This window comes from Egretta garzetta, unplaced genomic scaffold (genome assembly GCF_000687185.1).
Source record: "Egretta garzetta isolate BGI_Z169 unplaced genomic scaffold, ASM68718v1 scaffold16, whole genome shotgun sequence".
Lineage (NCBI taxonomy): Eukaryota > Metazoa > Chordata > Aves > Pelecaniformes > Ardeidae > Egretta > Egretta garzetta.
This window is the reverse complement of record NW_009260022.1, coordinates 2,731,235-2,747,903: the sequence shown is the minus strand read 5'-3', so window position 1 is coordinate 2,747,903 and position 16,669 is coordinate 2,731,235. Positions and strand designations below refer to the sequence as shown.

Below are 16,669 nucleotides of genomic sequence, written 5' to 3'. Positions count from 1 at the left end.
AACCATGATTGACCCTGAGAGATAAATCAGGGTCATTGCTATCTGTTTCTTTGGGAAAACATGTTGGTACTTGAAAATGATCATGGTAAAAAGATGGCAACAGGAGAGGAATGACACAAGGAACATGTAAAACCTGCAGACTGACATGATTCCCAAATCCACTTCCCAAAATAATAAAGCCAGTTTAAGAGGTGGGGAGTAGCAGTGCAGTGATCTGACAAAGAAAGATGAAAGTAGAAAATACTGACTAAAGAGGTAGCAGAGAAGTATATGGGAAAGATGATATGAAATTATATAAAATACAGTTTCTCCCCAGAACAGTCCTGCCACTCCCAATGCCAACAAGCCCTGGGCTGCACAAACCTGAAGAACTGACCACAGGGAAATGGGCTGCTACGACAAACCAGCCTTTCCAAGAGAACAGCAGTGATAAAGCTGTACTTCCTCCCAACTACTCATCTTCAGAAAATCCATGAGATTTGCATGGCCAGCCTTGAGATACAGCAGCCAGAAAACAAATGCTGTACAGCAGGTAGAAAACTACCAGTGATCTCACTCACGTCAGGCTTTCTGAGGTCAGGCCATTCTTTGCAAGGCTACACAAACCAGGTCAGGAAAAAAGAGTAACCAACCAAACCTGTACCCTCCATTGCTCCACGGAAATACAACTCAGCTCTTAGGGGAACAATTAAGAATAAACCAGTGTCAAAAAAGCCTCACGTACAGCTGTGAAATTAGAACCTTCCCTGTTAAGCACTGTAGTGATTTTAAACTAATGGTAATTCCTCACTTTCCTGGAAGCATCTGAACTTAATATTACTTTGGCCAAAAGTAAGAGTCCACCGTCTCTTGGAGGTCCTTCAAAACATCTTACCATGACTAACCAGAGCAAACAGAGTGACAGCAGCTGCATTTCATTAGGTCCTGAACCTGACTAAAATAAGCCATCACCAATTTACCAGCTCAGTGACCAGAAACCGAGAAATGCACTTCCTTTACAGAGGAAATGTATGCTAATGTTTCAAAAATTGTTTTATTTAACAGCTAAAATAAATGGAGATGTATTTGATGACATCCGAACAGATGATAGCATCCTAAGGATGTTCTGAAGAAAACTGAAGCATCAGTAATAGAAGAGATGCAATACACAGCATATGGTGAAGCTATTAAATAGTTTAATACCAAAACAGCTGCAAAACTGATAGAAAGATAAATAGCAGGCAACTTCCAAAACCAGAATGGCAAATTAGACACCACTCCAGGTAAACATCCCATTGTTCCTGTGTCCCAGTCTTATTTCCCACAGGGATATGAACTCACAATCTTCATCACAGAGATGCCCGTTTCCCAAGATATAACAATTCCATGAAGCTGCTGTGCATATCAACAACTATTTACTTCCTGTAAGGTTAACAATCTCAATAATCAAGAGATACAGATGAACTGTAATACAGAAACGATGTCAAAAACCAGTCACCACACCATGAAGTGACGAGTTTTTTTTTGTATTTCAAATGAAGGTGGTCTGACTTTAGGCTCTAAAATTCTTGACTGTAAGCAATCCAAAATGGCATTTACAAATGCTATACACTACTCTCCCAGGGCTGTAACATCTGCACATATTGCTGTTGCTATTTTATTCCAAAAAGAGGCAAAGAACATGCTAACTCAGCTGAGCATCAGAACGAAGCACCCCCACTCACAAAAAAGCATTAGGAAGCCAGGTTCTCTCTAAGTGCGCATAGAAGCTGTAGGCCGCTGACAGAGCACCTCCTGCCGTCACACAGTAATGGGCTAGCTCAGCGGTTCGTGCACACACGGGTGCAAGCACTTCATTTTCTTCCTTTGAAACATCCTATGGTTTCAAGAAAGAGGAACTTTCGTAACAGAAGAAGTGGAACTCTACCTGTTGGGGTTTTTTTTCCTCCATACTATACTGCTATTTTTCCAGCTGCCTTCCATACATTTATGTCAGTTGAGTAGGTTTTTGGAGTCAAATTTACACTTCAGTGTGGCTTTCCTGTTGTTTTGCAATCTATCTGTATCACTAGCAGTTGCAATTACATGGCAGACAGTTCTGTTGTAGGGGATGACTCCTTGGGAAGGGGGATGCAGAACTGACAGTCAGCTGCATGCATACAGTAGCCTGTTGCATCTGGCATTTTTTAAACACTGACGCAGTATCCTCATGCCATCAGACTTACTTCAACACTAAAGTCAGAAAAGAGCAAGTCAAAAGTTACTCATTTATCCAGGCAGATGGTCCTTTTCCCAGAAGGATACCTACATGCAACTTCAGGCTCCCAAGTCTCAATATAGACTTCACAAGACTGTTACTGCAGGGAATTCATGCTCTTTCGTGAGTTTGTAATTCTCATGGGCAACTGAAGGAAAGAAACTGAATGTGAAAAGTCACATGTAAAGGTTTTTCATTCTACAGGATTGTACAGATACTGCTTAGCACGAAGGAACAGCAAGCAACAAGCCAGACCTGAATTCCTCACTCTGTTTCTTTACCACCGAAGCTAATGCTAATCTTTCCATTTAATGGGAGCACAATCAGATCATTAACTCTTAATGAGCCAAACCACCATTGATTTAATTGCAAATACTACTGAAGAAAACAAAAACGTTATCTCGTTCCTATGTTAGTGATAAGCAAAGCAGCCAGATTAATGTCACTGGAACTTAATGTCTTGTTGGCATCAATACTGGTGTGGTGCTCTGCAAGGAAGTGTTTTGTAGACATGCAAATGAAACAAATGGTAGTGCCGAAAAATCTCAGCTGCAGTTGGAAACAGGAAGAATTTGCATATACATGATCAGAGCTGAAATTTAATTTGTTAGTTATCTTTTAAGCTTCAAATCTTACTGATTTATAAAGATACAAAGACTGCTGTAGTATATCCATTACTAGGGTAAAGGAACATGCTTCTGGGCATGCAGGTTATTATGCCAACTCCTAGGAAAACCTAGGGCTGTATCATATTAATCATACTTCACAGTGATGATGGCATTTGAAGCCAAATACCTCTGTGTAAGAGTTAATGTCATTACACCACAGATTAGCTTGGACATTAGTCTTCTACGCTACTAACTAGTGCTATCTTGTCAAGCATTATCTGTGAAGATGAAAATCTTTCCCACGCTACTAGGGCTCTGGTACCATCCACACAAGAATGCTAGATTTGTATTAGATAATTTATCATTGTCTTTACTCTGGATTACTGTTAGGCTAACAAAAGTGTAAATATAGAACTTGTAAGAAAGATCTACAGTTAAGATCATCTACTTTTAAGCATTTATGTTATGTATCTTGCAAGCACCACATGGAACAAAATAAAATCACCTTTTTCCATCACTTAATTTAAAAACAAGAACCATGGAAATGAGTTTGAAAAGTAAAACTAAAAACAAACCCCACACTGGTTTCATAAATAATTCATAAATTACAGGAAAAGTGTGAAACAGGCAAATTTAAAAAAAAAAAATCAAAGTAAACATTTACTCTGGGGTGAGTCTGTGGGTGTTCTAAAAGAAATACAAAGCTATTTTAATTTGGGCTTCACTTCAGATGAAGCACTGAAGCACTTGGGTGTAAGGACTACTTTTGGTCTGTACTGCCAAAATGTAGCGAGGCTTGACTTAACATCTCTTTCAGAAGCTTGAAAAGGAAGATGGGATGGTCACATCTAACATTTGCCATTTTGCCAAGAATGGGGGCAACAAGGAGTGGACAGGAAGGTGAATGCTTTGCATTAAAGGATTTTGTGAGCCGTTCACTCTCTAGCCCCAAATCATTTAAATCTGCTGTGGAAAGCAGTGAGCAGCAGAGTTGGCGGTGAGTGATGAAAGAAAGCTTCACCTTCTTTTTGAAAGCTGGTGTCTCAGTCTGTTTCCTCACATAGAATATTCATCACCAAATCTGCCCTTGAAAATGGTAGTGAACTGGCTTGAACTCTAACCTACATATACATTGATCCTCTCTTCTCATGAAGTATCAGAAACGACAGAGGTGACTTCAAATCCTAATTACGATGACCTGTTTCACCCCGTCAGTGCATTAGCCACCATGCTGGGAAGGAGGACGGAGCATCCTGCACCGCTGAGCCTGCAGGAGATGGGAGTTCAGCCTGGAGCAGTGTGTGCTCCTGACTGCAGGGCATGTCCTGAAACACACAGTGCGATGGGGTGCTGGGGTGGAGTGACAAACCCATCAATCTCCCAACATCTGCTTGATATACTCATCACTGAGAAAGTGAACAGTTCATTTTCATCACATTGAAAGTTCTGGTTTGGAAGAGCAGAGACAAACGTACATTTCACTTCAACAATGAGAGACTCTGGGAAGCAGAAAGTCTCATCCCACTATTACACCACTTGGCAATAGAACTAAGACAGCTACAATTGAAAGTGTTAAGTAGGGAGCGCTTTAAGAAGCAGCACAAATTTATAAGGAACATTTTAAAAAGAAACCAAGAACAAGGAAACAATTTCATCTTTGAGATGCTTTGACATTGAAATGTCCTTAATTACTTCACTAGTTACAGACAACGACAGCAAAACCCCTAATAAAATTAAACCTTGCAGCTTTGTAATACTCATTTACTTATTTTGATGCAAAGGGGAGGGCGGGGAAGGCTGAAGGCACACAGGAGCTGGGGAAGGGAGGAATGTCTAATATGATAATTAAATACTAATAAATCTACAGTAGAAATTTTACTGAAGTCTGTTGGTTTCTCATGCATACATATTAAGACACAGTTTGTAGGTGATGCAATGGTTTGGCTGAGTATCTGGGAGGCTGTGAGCCTTCTACATGTGGTCCATTTGTGAGTAAGAAAGTAACTGCCTTGTTTTCTCTACTGTCTTACTGAAGACTTAATTCTCTCACTTCACTGTAATTCTTGAAAGAGGCACACATTTCCTTGATATTGCAAACAATTATAAGATGTATGAATTACACAGCTGCACGCTGCAGTTAAAACCACCTCCTGACTGAGGAAGACAGACACCAATGGTAGAAGCTGCACTTTTACTGTTTCTTTAGGCCCAAAAAAAGGGACATAATCAAAGCAGCTGGATATGGTGTATGCCATCAACAGTGCATGTTATAAAAAGTTCATTCATACAATGTCACTTCATGAGTGATGTGTTACCGCAACAAAGGCAAAGTTGACAACAGGTGCCCATTTGAGTTAGGAGGCACTGAGGACAAGACCAGTGCAAACTCCCATAAAGATCTCCTGCTTTCAGAGTTCAGTGGTGGAGCTGGCAGGAGGCAGGGGACAGTGCTGTGAAGCAGCTGTTGTATGATCCAGAAGCTGTGGACACCAGATGTCCATATGGAGGGAGGGAGGGAGAGAGGATGGAAGCATGAGTCTTTGTGCATTTTACATTGCTAAAAACCATCACATACAATATCAGCGCCTGATGTTGTAGGCCCTGGTATCATCAAACAGCCACATGCAGGACACCCTACTGCCAATCTTCTGCCTTCCCAACCTAAAGGATTTTCCTGAGTTCAGAGTGAACTTTATTCAGCAAAATAGCCCAATCTAAATGTCCTGGAGACACCACTAAGGCAAAAACTTTAAAACATATGAGGTTGATAGGTTCTGTGGCAACAGAGCAAACTTTGAAGACAAAGCTTTGTGTCGGGCATTTTTTCCCTGTGAACTGAGATTTTTTGAAAATACTGTTCAACAAAACTGAGATATTTTTACTCCATTTATGACTTAACAGCATAAATCTGTCACTGGAAAAGGACAAAATCCAAGAGAACAGTTAGATAAGAGAGACAGCTTTCAGTGAGAAGGCAGTTTTCAAATCTCCAGCAACATACTCAGCAATTATAGCATGGCAGAAGAATTGATATATAATATCATGTGCAGTTGTTAGCACAAAGACCTACAGGTTGCTTTACTGGGTGCAGACATTTCCTTTATCTAAATCAGTCATTAACTGCAGCCATGGACAGTAACAAAGACAAGCTTGCCATGGCATTTGAGAGAGCTACCATTGCTCCAAATAACAGCTTTATTAGCTTTCATGTGCTTCTGTAGGGAAGTGAAAATCAAAGCTGAAACCCCAGGCCTCTCTCCTTGTGAGATGCTCTAGCCAGGCAAATGTAAAACTTTAATGCAGTGAGTTAATACTATTCTAAAATTAAATTAACATCGGCATGCGTGCCACACTGACAGCATCACACCTTCAGAACTAAAACAAACAGAGTTGATAAGTCTGCTAACCAATTACTGCTTATTAAGCTTGGGCACATCTTCCCAAAAAGCCAGATAAGCTTGTCAGCTCTACAAAGCCACAAATGACCTAATGACATTCTTCGCAAGAATGGTGGTTTGCCAGAGTATCCTGGTTAGAACTTCCTCGGGTGGTTTGGTGTGCACAAGGAAACACAGACATCCACCCTTCCGCTGATACGGCATGATGCAGTAATATTGCTTTATGCAGCAAATAGGGAAGGTGACAGTAGAAGACAAAGTAGCAATGATTCATGTACTCTGGGCATTACAAGAAAGGTGTTTTCAGAAAGAATCCAAAAGGTGAAATTCACCTCTAGGCAAAGGGCCAGCACAAAGCAAAGGTCCTCAAAACTAGCTCAAAGTGGTGCTTAAGTAATTGATGGGCTCCATGCCAGTCTTCTACGTAAAGATGAATTTCACTCTCAAATTAAGGAAGGAACATTTAAGAGATCCAAATGCAAACAAAAAACCCCATCAGGTCAGCAACATATGCAGCAAAGCAAAGAAGCGGCAGGGAGACTAGGTCAAGTTGGGAGGGAAGGACAATAATATAGAAGTCAGAATATTTTGTTGCCTGGCAATTCAAGAGCCAAGAATGAAACTATAAAAGAGATAATGCATTGGGCACAGTGTTTTAGGGAGAGCCTTTTGTACTGAGTTGGTTCACTTTTCTAAAGGGAGTACCTCATCAAAGTAAAAGTCATAAGACCAACTAATAAGAAGCACTTCCTACTGAAGATGGCAAAACCAGCTTTCTTAAAGCAGGGATCTTAACTATCCAGAAATGGACAAACCAACCAACCTTGAATGATTCTGTTAATTTGAAAAGCACCAAAATGCAGTTTCCCTTTTAAAAATATATTCTTATTACATTTGGATGTTTGAAAGACATACTGTATCAAAATGTCTTATCCAGCTATTCAAAGCTATGTATTAACTAAGCATTAGCTTACGTTTTAAAAGTCAAAATGAATTATTTCCAATGTGATGCTACGCATATTCTGTTCTTCAAAACAAGAACGTCTGTAGTACTTACTCTTTCTCACCCTCTCCCAGTAAGGCAGCATGTGTTGCTGTGATGGAACTGTACCCATCAGGACTGCTGTTGCACCTGGGCTTACTCACCATGCTTATCAGTCTTCCAGACTAGGTATCTCAGGGATGGTCTTAAGCAGACTTTGTTATTTGAAATTATGCAGATCTCTACAGTAGCATTAGCACAGCAAGACACCACTGACTATGAAATGAACCTTCTCTCCAGGCAAAACAGCTTTTTGAAGGAAGGAAAGATCTTTCTATCAAATTTGTAGGAGAATTCATTATGTTTAACTTTTTTCACTAGCTTCCTAAAGAAGCAATTAAGTATTTCTTTGCAATTATTCCATTAAGAAAACCAAGACAAATTAAAAAGGATTATCCACTTTGGTACTGTAGCGAAGCTCTGAAAGAAGTGTCTCCCTCCAGATTTCGGGGTCTCAATTTTATTCCTTGCAAACCCAGCTTTCCCCCCTAAGTGGACCCAGCAAAATCTCTAGTGTTTGATGAACAGCAAAAAGCCTGTACTTTCTTTTAGTTACACAATGTTACTAGGGAGATGGTGCAAATATAAATACAATCACAATCATAATTTTATTAATTTACTTACATTCCCATGTGAAAGACCTGAGTATATGAAGCAGAACACTGGAATAATGACTATAGCATAAAATTTTACAAGACTCATTTACAACACTGTGTAAAAATGAGTAATTAAAGATACATACACAATTACATAATGAACGAGTTCTCTTTGTAAAAATTAAACATGTTGAAAGTTAAAATTACAGCAAAATTATACAACCAATCCTTGTTAGGCTTGTTAAGTAAGCAATGGTGTACCTTGTTCAAACAACCATGCTATGCCATCCAGCCCTCCTCAAACTGCAGTGATATGCTGAACACTTTGCATATCAACTCAGTCTTTAGAAACAGCTGACAATGGCTTGTAATGAAGCATGCATTTACTGTATTCTTCTTACTCTTTAGAAATGCTGTATTCAGAGTTTTTCCTAGAACAGACACTTTATTTGTGCTGAGAGAGTTTCGCTTTATTAATCATAGGTATGCTTTCTAGTAATGATTTTGGGATACTTGCTAATGGTGGGGTTTGTGGTATTTGTGGTAATCGGTAGTAAAGTAGAGAAGTTCAGAGGATAAAGCCTCTGTGTCCTTGTGTATTTCAGAATCATATGAACCCACTCTACACACCTGCAGGCTGAGTAACCTTTTAGGTTGTGACCATTTCTTATTAAAACTATTCTTGTATTTCATACCACAGACATTCATGGAATCAAAGGCAGAAAACAGAATATCAGATCATGACCACAGAGCATGTTAATGGATGAAGTACACCTGTCCAAGGAGGCAGGGAGAGGTTGCATATTATGTGCTGCTCTGGTCCATTTGGAGGCCTGGCACCACACTTCCTCTGGGGCTGACTATTGCTAAACAGCTAAGAAAGAGCTCTGATGTCTCCTCTCCTCATGGGCACATCATCAGTCCTGCTGGCACCAAGCTGACTGGCACCTGGGACAGCCTCAAGAATTACAACCATAAAAATGATAAGAATTTTTTTTTTTTTTAACAGCTACTTTTACTTACAAAGCACCAGAAACATTTAAGATCCATTTTCTTCTGTCAAATTTTTGTCCAAAATGAAGAAGATAAGATTACATGAATGCACTGAGACCACACATTCCCCTAATTCCACCTCTCAAAATTGCACAAACATGGCCTGACTGGCACAAAAGCTCTGAGAACTAGCCACACTGTAAAAACAATTTGCACTATAAATCCATATTACTGCCTATGGCAGGGTTAATAGACCTATGCCAGTGTGTTTAGAAGCTATCAATACCCTTCACTGCTTAAATCAGCAGAAACACAGCATTGATGGGTAACTCCATGGAAACTTCTTTCTGCAGTACATCAGACAAAGAACGGGTAAAAATAGCATTTTATAAATCACTAATGGATTTTCTTAATAAAAAGCAACCTCTGCCAGAGGCATTTAAACAAGGATGATGCAGAAAATGAGATGAATACTTTGGTAAGCCTTACTGCCAGCTTAATGCCTATAATGAAAAGTAATGAAGTGAACTAGGCACGTTGCTATACCAATTTATTTTTTTTACCCCATTTAATATTGGTAAGAACTTACATTCCTTACCAATGCCAGCAGCAACTCATTTTATGAATGTAAATTAAATTTTAATTTTTATTTCTATTCTTCTTTTATGCCTGTGCTTTATAGTATACCTATACGAGACTTCAGACAAATCTGTGATGTGTTATAAAAGCATAATAATTTAAGTGCCTACCTTTTTCAGGAACCGTACTCCATAGGTAAATATATAAAGGTAAAATGTGAATCTCCACCTGCAAAAGGTACAAGAGATTAACTCTAAAATACCAGGTTTATGTACTTTACAGTTCAACACATAATTTCTTATAGCACTGCCAAACCACCATACCCTGGTCGCATTAACAGAAGTTGAAGCAAAATTTTGATCTTGTTTTCTACAATTTTTATCAAGCACTGTGCTCATCTGCCTGCTTTTCTCAGCCTCCCATTAGCCCTCTGAAAATACTGGCTAATTTCACCTAAACATCATAGGAAAAAACAAATTTTCAAGGATAGTTAGGTTTTTAAAAGTTTCATGAAATCTAGGACAGTGGAGGACAGAGGACAATTCACACACCTATTGCAGGGAAGTTCACTTGTTATTAGACACCAGGACAATGATAGTAATAAATTTTATTAAGCCTTCAACAGGTGACTTTAGAGTGCTGCACACCAATACAGTCTTTAGTAATGAAAAGCATCATCCACAGTGATCTGGAATTTTGCTTAGCAGATTCCAGCACTTCACTCTTGGTTTTTAGGGATTGCATTTGCATCAGACAGATATGCTGGATACAGATATATATCCACAATTTACATCTGTTTCCAAAGAGTTTCCTTGATAAAGATGATTCTACATTTTCCCAAATACACATGAAATAATTGTTGTGTTTCTAGTTTTTCTTTTCAGGTAGAGGCAAACTAGAAGCTAGGATCAAGATGCCACAGAAAATACGAGAGAACCCAGCAGGAGATTTAATACAAAATCATCCTCTCCTCTATATCTTTCTCCCTTCCCCAATAAAAGAAGACATACAGAGTATCTTCCTACCTTTTGGAGCCATTACTGGCTTAGGAAAGAAGAGTCAATGGAAGTAGAGGGAAATAAAAATCAAAACCTCATGCAGTGTAAATTCTTAGGGGAATTCATGTGTTTGGTTTTTTTTTTTTCCAAGGGTTGGAGTAACTACACAAACATGCTTGACATAAACACCAGCGAGGTACTATTCATAACGTTTATAGCAGGATGAGATTTAGCTTCCTTAGTGTGAGGCAATACTGCAGTGTGAATCATCTTCAATTACATATTTTACAGCACTTACAACCTTCTTTCCACTGGCAAAACTATTAGCGTATGGTTAATTGGCATTGAAGTATGTTCAGACATTACCGGAATGGTTTCAAAACTGAAAATGCTCCTATGTAAAAGAAAGTTAATCAAAACCTTCCTCTTCAAAGTTACTTTTACAAGTATTTAGAAAGTTAGTTCTGTCATACACAAATAACCCTCTGACAAGTTTACAGGAGAGTGTAAGAACATCAGTAAGATTTAAGTTCAGCTGAACAGAAACTCTCTCTTATCCTGTAGCCTCCACAGCACTGCAGAGGTTAATTTATTCAATTGACATTATATAAATACCACTCCCTTCAAGGGTTCGGTCCACTAGGCAACATGTCTTGCAGCTTTCATGCTGGCAATCTCCTCAAGATACTGCAAACACAGAGCACTCGAAGGCAGAATGTTAGTTGTGCTGGTAGAAACCTTCAGATCACACACATGGAAGAAACAGCAAGGACAGCGACGCGAAGGAAGGTTTTATTTGAGTAACAATTTTCTCATTAGGCTGGTCCTATGGCTAGGAAACCTGACATTTAACTTCAAGGTCACATACCTTGTCTAGTGAAAGTTTGAAGGCTGTCACTGAAAAGAAAAATATTAGGAGGGAAAAACTGTCTAACCTAATCTCACTGCTGAGCACTCCCAGTGCCCTTCCTTCACTCCTAAGTGTGAACAGTTATGATAAATTCCTTACAAAGTTTTTCTTGCTTTAAAAATACCCTCAATATCACCTTTATTTCACACTTCTCCAAGCAAAATTCATAACATATATGGGGACATTTGTAGTTTGCTGTTGGGAGATGCAATATTCCATAGAGGAGTTCAAAGGCACTCTGAAGTATTTGAAATATGTTAATGGTTAAGTTTTAGATGGGGGGGGTCTCAGGGATTTTCCAGTCTGCATGAATGTCTGAAGGACTGGTTGCAGCATTTTCTGCAGCATCACCTCAAAGGAAATAAAAAGGCCCTTTCCAGAAACAAGCAAATTCAAAAACACTGATTTCCCCACCTTCCTTTCCACCCCCCTATCCCCCCCGCCCCCCCAAATGCTGCCAGCGCCATAGATCTGCGCTAAGGTCATGGATTGCCCTGTAGGAGAATTCCTGGAGCTTTGGAAAACCTCAGAGCCAAGAGCCACCAGGTACTATTTGAGTCTGCCAAAGACAACTTGCTCCAACTGTTCAAACGCTACAAAGGTGATACATGCATACAGGTATATGATAATATATGCTATTGGTCTTCCTCCCTCTTTTCCCCTAACCTGCCAAACAAGCCTACTTGGATTGAGCATCAGAAGATAAAGCAAGGCTCAGAACTGGGTGATAGACAAAGCTGGTCAAAGCACTAACTTCTTAAAAAAATAAGTAGCATTGGTAGAAAAAACTGCTTGTTCCTGCTAAGCAACATCTATAAAATTTATTCCACAAACTTCTGGCTTGGTCAAACTGCAAGAAAAACTCAAAACAAAAGCAAAGTCAGAATTTGCCCCTCAGCATGTTTATCATCACTAATCAGCTAACTCTGGTGGTAGCAGAGCTACAAAGGCCTTTCCACTGCTTTGTACCAGGCAGCTAGCTGCCTTTTCTGTGGGCTTCAAAGGGGAATTCTGCTGGCTCAATACCTCAATTGGAATCTCAGTCCCATGAAAAAGTCCAAAGAGTTTGCCTACATTGCTTTACCACTACTTGTAGATGGTTTACTGCTGCAATTAACAGCAAAATATCCACTGGCCAGGTCAAATAGATGAATGCAAGAAGGTTTGGAAGAAAATTAGTTTTGTTATTAAGGTATTTATTATTATACAGTAAGTAAATATATCTGGTCTAACTAGCTAAGTAACTATGTACAACATTTTAGTAAATGTTGCACATTAACTGCTAACATCAATGACCTTAACAAGTAGAGATTCATTTGTAACTGTCTTTTTAAATAAAGCACAGAGTTGTAACTAGATGCTTGTTACCCACAAATTAACATAGATCTATAAAATCCACATTAAATGAAATCAGCAGTTAAGACCATTTACAGAATGAGTGACATTTACGAGGCATTACAGTCAGAAGAAATATACATACAACAAATGGTCAAAACTGAGGGATGTTGTTCCCATCAGCTTCAGCTTTAGAGTAAAAAAAGGCAAGGATTCTATCTCTAACTGTCAGCTACCTGCTATCAGAAATTTAATGATAGATACACCAGTAATCATTTGCACAAGGTCACACATAGATCGCCATGCCTTTGAACACACTGGGAATTGAATTCGGGTTCAGTTCTCTGCCTGGTTTCCTACCGTGCTGCAGGAAGCCAGCAAGCTAAAACCCTGTTGATTCTTTATTGGCTTGCCCTCACTCCCCCTCGGCCACCCCTTTTACTCGGTAGCCTAGCAGTAAGAACGTCTGCCAGGCTTTGGAAAACCCAGGTTCAATTTTCTCCTCTGTCACATCTCTCTCATACTCCTGAAGGGTTTGTTAGCCACAAAGTTCTCATGTGTAGGACCATCTCTTCTTGTGAAGCTGTTTCATGCTGCAGAAAATACTCCATGACTTGGGATGAAAGACAGGGAGGAAAGGGATGGGAACTAGGTTGTGAAGCTGCATTATTCACTCAAAATCATACAGACACGGCCAGAAGGTACGAGATAAATGTTTCATACAATGCAGGTTTGTCCAGCAAGATTCCTCCAAAGGCGAGCTCTCAATTCAATTCTCTTGCAACACGTACTCTAATGAAATCCATCACTCATAATCTACAGTATATACTTCTTAATCCCCCAATTTGGGTCTCACTGCAGCCCCCTGATGAAGAGATGCAAGTGGAAGGAAACAATTACGAGTAGGAGTCACATCCACTCGCAGTAAAGCCCAGTGTCCAAACCACCTTAGTATTTTGGGAACTTAAGCAAAATGTTCTTTCTCTCTGCACAGGACCATCATAGAAGAGAAGGACATCTTTTTTAAGTGTGAGGCTATCAAGTCTCATTCCCAGCTGAATTCACAAAGTGGTAGTTGATTAAGAGAGGCCTTTAATTTGTCCTAGGAAATAGTCCCAACTCTGATGTTTGGAAAAAGCCCTCACCCTGAGCACAGTTTGAATAGTCACAGACCCCAGGGAAAGGAATATGTCTGGCCAGTAGCATAAGCCCTCTCTAGCACCCTTTCTGATATCCCGCTGAAGGTCCTTCTTAAGCAGCTCATGCTGAATGCACCCAGATAACTGGGGGCAGTTGTTGTGTGGATCACTGCTGGTTGCATGCAACAGGGAAAGTAGCAAACTCTCCTAAAGCAGCAGTAGCAAAGCCCAACAGACTAGGAAGAGCAAGGCAAGATCTGTACTAAGGTATCTTTTGTTCCCCTTTTCCCCCAGCAATACTCACTGCCCTATTAAAGCAATACAATGGAGGCCACTAGGTGAAGCACCCCATTGTGGGCGATCGCCACATCAATTCACATTTAACTGAAAGATGACGACAGCTGAAGCTGCTCTGTTTTGTGAGAATTTGCTCTGGTCCTCAGACTTGAAACACTCCTCCAGTCAGTTGTATAGAGACACAAAATTTGAATGACCCACATACACACAAAGCATGCTGCTTGAAAGACTTTTTAGGTTAATTTAAATCCAGCAAGCCCAGATGAAAGCGCTCAAGGAACAAGTGTTCTGGAAGACTTGATCTGTCTGCGTGCAATAGGGTTTATGAGGTTCACTTTAGTCCTGCACAACATGCCTACAAGGCTTCCAGATCGAACCAGGCTTGGATCCGGTCTGCTCGAGCTCAGAATGAGGGAGATCAAACCTGTTCGCATATGGCCCTTCTGGCAAATCCTTGAGGTTGTGCTGGTGCTTCCCAAGCCAGCGTTTCAAATATGAATGTAACACACTGCAGTGAAGAGTCAAGCTAAAAAGTGACTCTTCAGTAACTAAAAAAGAAATTAGTTTCTAATGTAGTCTTAAAGTGAATGCTCTAGAGCCCCTCAAGAGTACAGCAACAGATCTGACTGTTCTTGTTCAACACAAAAGTGCATTCCTGATCCGGAGGACAGTTTCTTAACCCCTGAACCCTTTTAACTTTGAGCTGCTAATGAAATTTTAAAGATGCTTCAGCATGATACAGAACACTAAGAAGATGGAAAAGTTGGAGAGCCTCTGCCAACTAACCTGGTATACCCTGTCGTGCTCAATTCAGCAGAAACTATTTAAGTGCACTCTTGAGCAAGCACTTCACTGATTTCATGCATATGTCTAACCAGGTTCCCTTCATCACACTGATGAATTTTTCCTTAAAATTTCCCTCCATATTTCTCCTCTGAAATTTGAAATTAAAACTTCAGCTAATAAAAACGAATTGTTCAAGCAATGGTCAAGCACAGCACCTCCCTACCCCATACAGATGCACACATATTTTGCAGAGCCCAGCATGTGGGGTTTGTGCTCTGTGTCAGAAAGACACTGTCCTCCCCTGCTGTCCAGCAGAACAAGCTCAGTGTCGCCACTCTCCCAGGAAAAGGGCTGCTTCTCACAAGAACAAGGCTGAGGAGGCACAAGGCCTCTCTGCTCATGCAGTTTTCCTTTTCTTCCATTTTCTTTTGCAGGAAGACCAGCCGGCCAGACTGTGAATACTGGCACTCCCGCAGAACCCCCCAAAGCCCCCAGCTTTGCAGCACACGCCCCCCATAAGCACACACCCCTTATGGCTCTGAGGCCAAACCAATGCCTGCTGCCCAGAAATTGTGTGCAAGAACCCTAAGTTATCCAACTGACTTCTGACAAGAAAACATGAAAAATAATAAATGCACAATGTTAAAAACATAACAGCCATTTTGCTTCCAGAATTGTAGCTGTTATTTGCAGAGATGCTTTTGACACTCATTTGCTATAGTCAGGGCCACAAACAGCAATGTAAGAATGCCACACTTCAAAACAGTTAACATTAAAAACCTGCTCATATTTAGCAACTAGCCATGGGCTCACCACATTGCCTGCAGTCAAAGAATCTGGCTTTCCTACTTCAGTAAAATTTCAGATCGGCTGTTGTCAGTCACCCACTGCTCAACTCCTGGTAGTGGCTGACAGGCCTCTGGGCTCAGGCTTTCAGCTGAAAGCCAAATCGAGCCCAACGCAAACTACACAGGTGCTGAGAAGGCTCAAACTGCCATCACGCCGCTTGTTCTCCATTTTAATCCCCAACATCTGATGAACTGAGCAAGCATATAGCTGGGCTATTGCAATCATTAGCTGAGACTGAAATCTATTTTTTCTGAAATGATTTCCTATGGCTGTGAAGAGTATGTTCACTGTGAGACTGCTAACAGGAGCATTTCTGAGGCTGAGTTTAAACAATACTGAATGATTGGGGTTTTTTTTGAAGCGGGAAGCATTGCTAAGGTACCCACATGCCCACTGTGACTTAAAGCAGTCCATGTTTTATCTTCACGTTACATTTTTCTGCTTCCCCAAAGACAGTAGCAGAGCCTTCAATTTACTGATTCACTCACGGGGACTTAATCCAATTAATGCTGCTCCTGACATAGCCAGAGGTATGCATTCCTTCTAGATGGTTATGCCTAACAAGGGATATTTAGAGGATGATCCCAAAGCCAACAGACTGAACTTTTGGATTAACTTCTTAATATTTCTGACATTGTCTAGTGACCTATTATGGCTCCCATTTTAGGTTAAAAAACAAAAATAAACACCAACAAACAAACAGCAACCCTTCTCCTCTAAAACAACAAAAAAAACCCCACAAAGACAATATTTTTTTAGGCAATAAACCATGTAAAAATACAAGACAAAGCACAGAAAAATAATGCTTAATCCATCCAAAACCTAGGAGAACTACTAGTACCTCAAACATTTAATGGTCTCACAAATTCAGACTTAAGACTTTTTGTATTGTTTCACAAATGC

General features: G+C 40.1%; 1 protein-coding gene across 1 annotated transcript in view; it reads right to left on the bottom strand.

The window, feature by feature from the left end:
• The window catches only part of CERS6 (ceramide synthase 6), an 89,510-nt gene that overhangs the window by 51,641 nt on the left and 21,200 nt on the right, over positions 1-16,669 (bottom strand). The window contains exon 4 of the mRNA XM_009640713.1: positions 9,623-9,680. Coding sequence (XP_009639008.1) covers positions 9,623-9,680 — 58 coding nt within the window. The remainder of the gene's footprint in view (positions 1-9,622; positions 9,681-16,669) is intronic.